The following is a 12,518-nucleotide window of genomic DNA, read 5'->3' as shown; positions in this document are numbered from 1 at the left end:
ATTTCTTTGTTGTTGTGTGTTTGTTGTGTGGTTATTTTTTGGAGGTTTGGACATCTCCTTTGGGGATTCTCCTACCTTGCACTATGTCATCAGTTCCATACCAAAATTGCCTTAGGAAACATATCAATTCTGTACCAAAAAATAATGCCCCACCTGGAGATCCTTTGAATAAGGAAAAATAAAAGCCAATATATTTTTTTAAAAGTAATAGGCATGGATTCAAACAAAATCAACATGCAACTGATCAAAAGATCACAATAGAAGAATTTATCAAAAAATCCAAGCAACCAATGATCTCCAAGCATTACTACTACCAAGGCATTCAATATCCAACTATTAAGGTCAAACAAACAAGAATGCTTAATCTTTGAACTGTCAATACCTAGGAAAGTGCACAATCTAATAGAATATCTAAGAAACCCAAACACTCTTCTTGAAGGTGCATGAAAAGTCTCCCTATCTTCGATACGAGGAAGTACAAAAATCCAGACTTGCACAAGTGATCATAGTGTCACACAAGCAAGTATCATGTGTCATGTAAGGAAACACTCCTCCATGCAAGGAAACTCTCCTTCACATGAGGAAACCCTCCTTTGCACGAGGAAAATCTTCTCCGTGCAAGTGGACATTTAGCCACATGAGAGATTACCTGGTCACGCAAACTAGTACTTGTGCGAGAAAAAACTAGGTTACACATGAAAGTGTGTACTCTCATGCGAGAATCTACCAAGGCCCTCACAAGAGAATTCTTTTCTTGCATAAGGAAATGCTTCTTTGACACAAAAGGATAACATCAAACACAAAATGCAAAAATGGAAGTACAATAAGAATACTTCCTCCACACCGGGGAGTACTAGAACCACAAATGTGGAGGCACAAACACTTAAAATGTAAAGGAGATCAAATATATCTAACATGTAATCCATAGTGTCTAATGTAATCATCTAGAAAGCAACATTGCAATGAACATACATGTGCACAAGTCAAATATCAAAAGAAGGAAAAAACCAACAATGAAGCCACCAAACTAAAAAAAATTGTGCTTCTTTCCTCCCAACCATAAGGGCATCATGAGACCTCAAAGGCCCTAGCCATCCCCCGAGTATGAATCTCAAACTGCCAACAAGATAGTTGGAGTTGTGTCATAAGATCATTCTTACCAATAACCATCAAATAACATCATAAGAACAAATATATCCAACATGCTAATCTATCAATAGTATCACTAATCCAATGCAATGGTAAGATACATCATCTAGAAATATGATACAACATCATGACAAAGGAATTCATCATATAACATACTAATCATCATCTAAACATGATATCAAATGCATCCAAATTAAAACATAAATCACAAGGAAACATACTCTGGATACACTGAAGTACCAAGTGAATATCAACATTGGCCTCGAACTGGAAATAGACCATCTCTATACACCAGTCTCTAGTAGTGGTATAGGTAGCTACGTCTCCCAACCACGTGGTACCCATAGGCCCACTCCTATTATGTTGATGGAGATAATGATCTGACCACAATCATAAAATACAGTCATCCATGGCTAACACTCACACTAAAAAATATAGAGGACTAGAACCAAGATCATGAGACAATGCAATACAATAGGTCCTGGTTAGATGCTCTATGGGTCTACTATGTAGGGACTTTAGTCAAGAGTAGATCTCTTGGCATCATGGAGCCCAAGCTAAACATCATATGGAAACTCTCTCTTAGGAGACCATCGTGCTATGTCCCTAGATGAACTATATAGACCTTTGGCCCTCAGATAAACTAAATGGGTGCATACCTTCGGAATAGTCATACAAGTACGTAATATTTTCTTATCTTAGCTAATTACCCATGAATTCATTTAGTTATCACTTATTAGAAACTTCTTCATGTATAACTTGTTGGGATAGTCGAGGTATATGTGAGAATTCCCTCCACTTGTCTACCCTACATACCCATGCTCATCACATGATGAGTGCCCATAGGAAATGTAGTTTCCCAACCCAATCCCAATGAACATAACTCAACCAAAAGTAACCAAGATTTTAGGTCTTGCAAGAACCCAACAAGTGCATGCTCACATGCTCATGTATGGGCACACCAACTACACAAAGATCATAAACAACAAGGGTTGGATGAGAAACAATCAAAATACCAAGTATGACAAGATTACTCAACCAGCCTATATCTAGGTGTATGGATTCTACATGAATCTCAATGATGCAACAAAACTATATATCATGAACTAACTCAACTAGCCTAAATTTGAGAGTATGGATTCTACACGAATCCTAGTGTCCATGAAATAACAAAATAACATGCAAAGAAACATGGAATACAATTTGTTTCCACCATCCAAGGAGACAATCTCAAAATCCCAACAAAATATGGGTGGTACACAAAATGAGGCAAGAATAAGAGCCCAAAACTCAAAATTTTCGAATAACAATGAAACTAAAACCTTAATTCAAGAATAGGGTCACAAGAACAAAGGTTCGATAAAATTCACCAAATAGGCTCAAATTACCAATCTAGAAAATCTAAAAAAAGACACAAATCCACAAAATCCACTATGGAAACACAAGTTTGGATTGGGAAATAAAATACCCTAGAATGTCCTATAACCATTCTAATTCCATGATCCTCATCATTAAGGCAAGGACTACAAGATCAAGTCTATAAATAAGCCAAACAAAGAAATTGGCAAAAACTCAAATGATGCACAAAATGAGACAATGCCAAAACACCCAAAACTAAAATATCTTAGAATTCGACAGAATCAAAAACCCACTGATCAATTCTACCCAACATCACACTTTTCAAATAAAATCATTGACCCAAACACTTCACAAAAATACAACAGCATAATAGCACCTAAACTTGCATTTCTAATTTCCTATGAAATAGAAATGCTCACCCCCATCCAACCAGGTGATATGAATGCATAAAAATGGAGGAGAACATAGTTCTCCACTCCTTAACATTTAACAACACAAAATAGAAGCTGAAATGGAGTAAAACCATTAAAACCCAAAAGCCCTACCTTGCAACCAAGAGGGAAAAATGAGAAACACCACCATAAAATAATGGGGATGCCAAATAGGATGAAACCATCAGCATAGTAGATCAGTCCCAATAGGAATCCAATGAGACTTACCTCACAATGATCTGCCGAGCCAAACTCCTGCAATGAGAAAAACACTAATTTCTCACAAGAGGGTTTGGAGGAATTTTCTCCAAAACCCCCAAATAACAAAGTGAGAAGTGAGAATAAACTACTTTTAGCCAATGTATGCACTTTTACAAAGTGACATATAAATTAGATTATTTCAATTAAATAATCTAATTTGCTCCCCTAACCCAAATTAAATTAGGTGATTCAAATTGAGTTGGAATCCAACTACAACAAATTAGCTAGCAATAAAATAAAGATTAAATCAAATAACTAAAATCACTCTAACCCATTAAACATTATTTAATTTAATATTTTACGCAACCATTATGAAATCCTAAATGCATAAGCATGCTCATGAGTCTAATAACATAATTCATTATGAATCCAGATTTACCATTTACCTAAGGATTAAAATGAGAATAAAGATGCATTGCCCTTACAGGGATGATATTGGCTCAACATGAAAGGTCCGAGCAATAACTCCATGTGCCACTATCAGGGATATAAGTCATTCACAATAAATGAACACAATCAAGTGTAGATGTACAATAATAATAGCCAAAGTGGTAATTATGTGAAATCATGTAATTAAAGCATCTAATTAATTTCATTTAAATGGTCCATTTTGCATAAATTACTGAAATGAACAAGGTACTTATTCACAACACTATAACCAATGAATCCAACATGGACAATTCAATTCTAATTATTTAAGAATTTAATAATGGAACTAATAATAGTTGTTAAACAACATAAAGAGGCACTTAAAATACATAAGTGAACATGGTCAAATACATGACTAACCACTACTGCAAGAACCTAGTCAAATAAAATAGGATAATAATACACAGTGCAATCTTTGCACACATCTGAACTTAATTATGGAACAACATCATGATACCACATTAATCTTACTAACCACTAGCACAAACCTCAGTGAAACCATCTAACACATCATAATCTAATAAATTAGTCATAAGCATAATTAATCCAACTGATATAACAACATAAATCTAATCATCCCAAGGATATAGGCCACTCATGGTCCCAATCATGATCATTCACAAAGAAAGATCATCAAGGTTGCATCCATCAAGATGACTTACATAAATCAAATGGGAGAGGTGTTTCATAGAAACCATCTTGATTTCTATGCCAAAAAACTTGATTTTTGTACCAAAAAACCTTGATTTCCATGTTTTAAAAAATCATTTTTGTGCCAAAAAATATTGATTTTTCATGCCAGAAAACCTCTATTATTATGCCAAAACCTCAATTTATGTGTCAAAAATCTTGATTTCCATGTCAAAAATTGTAAAATCACCACCTCGGGAAATGTGCCCAAGTTGGTTTGCCTCAAATTCCAATTGTGTCCAAATTGGACATGCCTTATATGAAAATAGGGGTTTTTGGGTGCTACAAGCTCAATGGTGAGGTCTATAATTTCTCAAAGTGCACCAAAGATTAGTGACCCCCTAAATCCAATACAAAAATCTGTTGAAAAATGAAACCCTTGGAAATTAAAAGCATAGATCTAAAAGCTAAGCCAAAACTCTCATAAACAAAATAGAGACATGAAGATCTGGAGCTCTGATACCATGTTGAAGTTGATGAAATATCAACCCCACAACTCCCAAGGATCACCTACATGCAAACACTTGTCACAGAGAGAGAGAGAAGCAAAAGCTATGGAGGCTAGAATTCCTAGATCCACATAAGAGACATTCTTGATGAGAAAAAAGAGAAATTACTATTAATCAAAAGTGAATGAATGAATTATAGAGAGAGAACATCCTTATAAAGGAGATCAAAACCTAACAGAAATCTAACCTAGGTTGCATGAAAATAATTAATAAAAGAATTAATTATTATATGCCCAAAGTTTAGCTTGAGTAAACTATAGATAATAAGTGACCTAATAAGTAAATCAATATGATTTAATTGATAAGAAAATAGTTTATTATTCTAATGATACATTACATCCAAGGAAAACATATTTCCTTTATATCCTTCCAAATAACTAATTAGGTAGGTCTACTAACGAATCCACAATGTATAAATAATAATATAAGACCATATTAAGACATACACACCTTCTTAAGCATCATTACAATGTTTACATTAAGATTCACATATTTCACTAATAAGTAATATATTTTACAATACATTTCCTTAACATAGTCATGTGCCAGTAAACTATATTAGATGTTTAACTTTAATGACATGTCCAAAATGATCTCTAAGCCTTTCTATCACAAACATAGCAAGACGATGAATCTAACAAATCAAGGTTACAAAATTGAAAATATAAGTTAGAGAGTGCTAAGATGCAAGAAGATGAATCTCTTAGATTATGAATCTCTTAGAGTGATATGAATCTTCTTGTTATTCTTTGTACACCATTACATGCACAATTAATGGGAATGTTTTTCATTTTTATCTATTACAATGTTTGGGATTACAACTAGTGTTTAATGTAAAATTCTCCAAGACTTGCTTGTTAGGAATTGAGGATTGACCATCACTTGAATATGTTGTTTATGTATTGTATTGATGAAAATATATACTTATGTGGTCATGACAGAAAAAGATTTTGAATAGGAAGATTGTTGGCACTTAAAAGTTGGCATATAATAGGTCAAGCAATGCAAGCTTAGTATTATGTTATTAAAGGAGATTATAGATATCATATCTAGGTTATCTTGATTTTATGATGAGTATTGGATGAGTATATAGGAAATATTTTTAGAGATAGTTGATATCATTTTGGCCATATCTTATCACTGAGGTTGAAGTAACATCAATGAGCTTAGTTCATGATAGAAGACATGTTTGTGACTAGGTAGGAAATGTTGATGACAAAAAGAGTACAAGTGGAGGAGAATTATTTCTTGGTGGAAGATTGGTATGTTGGTTAAGTAAGAAATATGATTATATTTCACAATCTACAATAGAGGTTGAATATGTTGCAGCAACTAACAATTGTAACCAAATACTATGGATGAAGCAAATATTGAAGGATATTGGTATTACTTTGCATCAATCTTCCATTATGCATTGTGATAACAGAAGTATCATGAGTGTATCAAAGAAACTTGTTTTACATTCAAAGACTAAACATATTGTAATTATCATTTTCTAGGAGAAAATGTCACAAATAAGGAAATCAGACTAGAGTATGTAAGTACAAAAGAACATATAGAAGATATATTTACACAACCATTAGCTAAGGACACCTTTGAGTATCTCAGAGGTATGTTTGGGGTAATGTATACACTTTTTACAGAGTAATTGATGCAGAATTGCATCAATCCAATATAATTATAGCACTATTCATTCATCTAGATGTGATGTTTGGCCCTACTCCCTAGGGAGAGTGTTTGTAGTAACCAGAGCTAATTGAAGAACTCTAATTATTTATTTTTGAAAAAGTAGGGTTTGGTGGCACTTGACATATTTGTGGTTTTAGATTGACTTCATCCAATGTAGGTACTTTGATGAGGATGTTCATCAAAGAGGGAGGACTTTTTAGATGTTATTTGGCATATTGACACCTTTTTCATTGATGTCAAAGGGGGAGAGAATCAATGAAAACTAAGATGAAAGATAAATATTTAAGTCAAAGGAAAAGAAGAACCTAATGGGGGAGAGACACAAAGGGAAAGTATCAGAGTATGTAAAGGATGTATATGTTGAAAAAATTTAGAAAATCATAAAGGTTGTATATGTTGAGGATATTCAAAAAATTGTATTCATAAGCTTATGTTTGAATTGATGTTTTTTCATCATATTTTGTCATCAATTCCAAATGGGGTGATATGTTGTCTATGTGTTGTATTGATGCCAAGTTTTGTCATTTATGATAACATTTTTTTATATGATCATGACTGACAAAGATTCTATTTATCGTAAGAATGTTATCAGCACAAAAAAGTTGGCATTTAATAGGTTAAGGTATGAGAGTTTAGGATGACGCTCAAGGATGAGTATAGATATCATATGTAAGTTTACTTGAGTTTATGATGAGTAACTAATGTCATTAGGTGAAGACTGGTAGTAGACCAGTATACAAGAAATATGGTCAGAGACAATTGGTAGCATATTTGTAATATCTTATTAGCAAGGTTGAAGTGATGTCAGTGAGATTAGTTCATGATAAAAGACATGCTCATAATAGCAAGGAGACAAGATCATTCTGGAAAGGTCATTGAAGTAAAATGTGTGATGTGATTTATTGGCAGCCAAGTATGTTAAGGAAACATATTGTAAATATATTAATCATAGTGTAATGTGTGGGAACCTTAATGTAAACATTTTAATGATGTTAAAGAAGGCATATGTACTTTAATATGGTCCCATGCTACCAATTGTACATTAGGGAGTCTTTAACATGGTGACCTAATCATTTATTTGGAAGGCTATAAAGGAAAAATGTTTTCCTTGGATATAATGTATCATCATATGTATTGCATGAAACATGAATTGTGTATATGGTCAAAGGATGTGAGTTTGAATGTTGGATGATCAGAGTAGAGAAGATTTAAGTTGGTATATTGTATCTAGCTTCAAAGGAACTATTTTTAGAAATGAGTTACATATTAGTCAACTCACTTGCTTTTGGATATATATTCCTAAAGTTTGATGTTCACAATTATTGGATAAATTTAGACAATGTGTCTAGTTGTTTCCTTATAAACCTTTAACAAAGTTAGAACCTTCTAACAAGGGTTCAAGGTCTCCTAATAGGGATTTTTCATCTAACAAGAATTCTTGTATTGAATGCATTGTAATTGGATCCTAATAGTGTCACATCCTTTTACAAGGAACTTATATAATAGTACACTATCTTGTGGGTGTCATCCCCACTAGGGTTTTCCCTTTGATCAAGAGTTTCCCTAGTCAACAAATCATTGTGTTATGGTGTATGGATTTCTCTTATTGTGCATCATTTTTTTTTGTTGGAGTTGAAATTGATTGGCCAAAGATTTAATTTTAATTGTTCGCAATTGATACACACCACCCACCAACCCCCCACACCCCCCCCCCCACAAACTTTACTTTATAACATTATTTTCCCCTTAAAGTCTTGAAGAAAAAACATCGACCCAACATATCCTAAGCACTTGCACATTAAACTATTGGATGAGATCATTCAAATGGTACCACTATGCATGTCATAATTTACATCATTTATCAAAATTATCTAAGGTGAGGTACTATACTAATCAAGCAAAGTGGTATAACCTTTAGTATCATTGAGTTCAATTTGTACATTTCATTAAAGATCAAATGGAGCCATTTCTTTGAACAAGAAATTCCAAATGATTTGAGTATGCATATGTAAGTTGTGAGAGTGTTATGTGTGCCTTAGTCAACACTCTTATTCCCTTGTTGACAACATATGTGCCTTGTGTTCCAACCATAAAACCTTGCATACCTAACCATTGCTAATTGTAAATAGAAGTAACACATCTTTGCTTGAATCTTATGATTGCAAATATTTCATGTATTTTCCTCCACATAGTTTATAACCCTACCTTTTTGAAATATAGTACACTAAATTGAAGTGATTGCATTCTAACAAGTTACAAGTTCACTTTTACACATAAAAACAACAACGAAATCTTATAATTGCATATATTCGTTAGTTTAGTTGGTTTACTATTTTTGTGTTTTCCTTTAGTTGGTTTACTATTTTTGTGTTTTCCTTCACATAGTTTATTAACCAATAAACTAGATTAGATTGAAGTGAACATATTTCTCGGTGTTTTCTTGAAGTGAACACATTATATCACTCGATCCTTTTTCAAGTTTTCACATCTTCTAGAAGTGTGTTAATTTATCCGATGCAAATATCATTCACCTACTCACACTGGATGCATGTGATGTCATCTTGGCACTGTCAGAGCGTAACTATCTCATCTTGCAATCTCAGAGCCTTGAGTAAAGATAAAATCTGAATTGAATCGGGCATTATAACCACTGCAAAACAGACAAACGAAAAAATGCTGGTCATCACCACTCCAAGTGACATTAGTCATGGAATCTTGTAGTTATAAACATCACGTTCCACGTTCATATGTCTAAGAATTTATGCTCTGTTCAACCTGAATCCAGCGAAAAGAATGGGGTCCAGTGGGCCAAAGTTTCTAACTAACCAAGTACCAACTTTCACTGAACCTTACCAAACCGATGTGCAACCACCGCAGAAAGATCCATTCATCAGAAAAACAAAAGGAAAAAGGAGAGTTCGCAACTACCACAAATGGTTTGGGTGTAATAATGGCGCCCAATAGAGTCCCATCACTCACCTGTTACAGCCAGGCGGCGACCGATCTGGATTATTTTTATTCCAAACAATCCCGTTAAGCAATCTACAACCTGTTTATCATTCCTTGAAAATTAAAATATCATGATGGAAACTTGAAAGGCAAGGCAAACCAATACGTTCCGTTCTCCCTATATATCATTACATCCACCACTCAAACTCTCCACACTCTTCTCTTTTCTTCTCCCTGTCATTAGTAGCATTCTCTTCTCTGCAACTTAACAGAAACAGGGGAACAGTTGTATACTCTGCAACTTCACAGAAACAGGGGATGGCGTCCTCAAGCATTATGACATTTCTGTCAATTGTCGTGGGGATTGCATTGTTGGCATTGCCATCCCAGGCAACGCAGTACACAGTGGGAGACACAAGTGGGTGGGATAGCAGCACCGATCTCAACACTTGGCTCCAAGGAAAAACATTCAAAGTTGGCGACAGCCTCAGTAAGAAGACCGAACTTTGCCCAACTCTCTCATCCATCCTCTGTTTTTGTTTGTATTTTCTCCAATTCAACCACCCCATCCTCTCCTCTGTTTTTGTTTGTATTTTGTCCAATTCAGTCACCCCATCCTCTGTTTTTGTTTGTGGGTTTGACAGAATTTTGCCCAATTCAGCCATCCATGCTTTGTTTCGCTTGTGGGCTTCACATAATTTGGCCCAATTCGGTCATCCATGCTCTGTTTTGTTTGCGAGCTTGAGAAAATTTGGTACAATTCTGTCATCCCATGCTACATCTTCGTTTGTGGGCTTGAGAAAATTTAAGCCAATTCTATCATCCCATACTCTGTTTTTGTTTGTGGGCTTCACACATTTGGCATAATTGTGCCCAATTCAGCCATCAATGCTCTGTTTCTTTGGGTGGGTTTGACATGATTTTATAGCTAGAAAATTTGTCGAGTATTTCTGTGTGCAGTGAGTTTTTCCTAGAAAAACTTGCAATTTTGTATAGACGAAACTTACCGAATAATCAGCAAGTTTTAGGAAATCACTCACCCATGCAGCCAAATTAGAGGTCAAAGGCCCAAAAATGTCATTTTCTTTTTATACTAGTTTGCATTTTAGCATTGTTTGTCATTCTCGCAGTTCAAGGCAGAGGGATTATAGAAATATAAGCTCATTTATTTTCTTTTAGGTTATGTTTGAGATAGTTTTCAGTTTCATAGGAGTTAAAATCTAGATTTCAGATTAGAGGAGCTCTCACAAAATTTTAGGATACAGCATGTCTTCAGCAGTGTTATCTCCCACAACCACCATTCCCGGTCCTACAATACTATTTGAGGTCAAATTGAAGATGGAACAATGATTTTCTAACAATTCTAACTCATTTTTCTCACAAATCACTTGATTTCAATTCTATAATCCAGTCCTAATAGACTCAGCTCAATCACTTGTTCACACCCAAAATAAACATTACTTTCGAAAAATCCAAAATTATTATTTACTTCTAGTTTAATAGATACAATGTACTACAATCTATTTATAACTATACATAATTTGACCCAATTCTCTCATCCATTCTTTCAACCATGCTCTGTTTTTGCAAGTGGCTGTGATAGGGTTGTGCCCAATTTAGCCATCAATGTTCTGTTCTGTTTGTGGGCTTGATAGAAGCTTGCCCAATTCAGCCATCTCATGCTCTGTTTGTGTTTTTGGGCTTGAGAGAATCTAGCTCAGTTTCGTCGTGCGTGTTCCGTTTTTGTTCGTGTGATAGAGTTGTGCCCGATTCAGCCATCAATCCTCTGTTTTGTTTGTAGACTTGCTAGAAGATTGCCCACTTATGTCATCCCATGCTCTGTTTGTGTTTGTATGCTTAAGAGAATTTAGCTCAGTTTTGTCATCCGTGCTCTGTTTTTGTTTGTGGGTTAATTTACTCAAATCTTTTTCTTTTCTATGCAGGTTTCCAGTACTCTTCGTTGCACAGCGTGTTGGAAGTGAGCAAGGCGGACTATACCGCTTGCAGTTCATCCAATGCAATTCAGTCTTACACCGGCGGTAGCACGGTGGTACAATTGAAAACTGCAGAGACGAAGTACTTCATCTGTGGAACACCCGGTCACTGTGCCGGTGGAATGAAGATGGCTGTTCCGGTGACTGCCGCCGCCGGTACCACTCCCTCCACTTCTCCATCTTCAGGTACCCCGCCCAGCAGCACCACGCCCTCCACTCCCACCGGCACCACCAACACTTCTTCTTCTGACGGCGCCCCCATTAATGTCAAGAATGTTGGGGTCGTTTTTGGGGCTGGCCTCGCTTTGGCGGCTGCATTTGTCTTGTAATTTATGAGCCAGGAGAGAGACAGTGCGTTTCAGATTTATGTGGGTCGTGTGAAATAGATTTAGATTTTTAGTTCTGCTGCAGGGCAGCACTTTGTGTAATAAATTATGTGGCACTGTATGATTTTATAGTGTTTTGTAATTTGTTCTCTAATTTTATTGAATTCGAGTTTTATTGATGGTTTGCCCACAGTTGCTGGTTGTGTTTGTTATTCAGAATGCTTGTTTGAATGTGTTCTGATTTATTGGTAGACTGGAATATGGTTCAAGGGAGATTATTAGAATTATTTTGATGAATTTGAAAGAATAATGTCTTTTTATGAAACAATTATTTTTATAAATAAAGATTTTTATTTTTCATTTTCATTTTGTTGGTGAAGTTTCATGGAATTAAAAGTTTTTTTAGATGCCGATTTTTTGAAAGAATGCAATTGCAAGAATTTGATAGAATAAATTTTCTTCAAACTTTAGTTCACTTTAAATACTTGATTTTTTTAAAGATATAACTGTAATTGTGTTTCAAATGAATTTGGTAAATTAATTATCTCTCAATCTTAATTATAAGTCTTGTTAATTGTAAATAATCTTATGAAACAATGAAGTTTTGTTTCTCTCTTGGAAGCAATTGGTTAAATAAGTATTTAGAACATAATTCTAAGTCAAAAGAATTTTATTTTTGTTGTTGAATGTATTACCCTTGACCTTTTAAAAGAATGAAGTTACAATTGTACC

General features: G+C 34.7%; 1 protein-coding gene across 1 annotated transcript; it reads left to right on the top strand.

Annotated features, from left to right (window-relative positions):
- Positions 1-9,678: 9,678 nt before the first annotated feature.
- On the top strand, positions 9,679-11,963 carry LOC149532504 (mavicyanin-like). Its single transcript, XM_089804395.1, has 2 exons — positions 9,679-9,956; positions 11,410-11,963. Exons 1-2 carry the CDS (start codon positions 9,785-9,787, stop codon positions 11,787-11,789), a joined length of 552 nt encoding a protein of 183 aa, XP_089660521.1. The 5' UTR covers positions 9,679-9,784; the 3' UTR covers positions 11,790-11,963.
- Positions 11,964-12,518: the final 555 nt, after the last annotated feature.

Source organism: Cupressus sempervirens, chromosome 10 (assembly GCF_028749045.1).
Source record: "Cupressus sempervirens isolate cs-2001-9-10 chromosome 10, ASM2874904v1, whole genome shotgun sequence".
NCBI lineage: Eukaryota > Viridiplantae > Streptophyta > Pinopsida > Cupressales > Cupressaceae > Cupressus > Cupressus sempervirens.
This window is presented reverse-complemented; position numbering and strand designations above follow the sequence as displayed.

Bases quoted from the DNA above. Each gene is read 5' to 3' on its own strand.
- LOC149532504 (XM_089804395.1), top strand. From the start codon at position 9,785: ATGGCGTCCTCAAGCATTATGACATTTCTGTCAATTGTCGTGGGGATT. The intron at 9,957-11,409 runs GTAAGAAGACCG...TTTTCTATGCAG, and splicing joins CAAAGTTGGCGACAGCCTCA to GTTTCCAGTACTCTTCGTTG.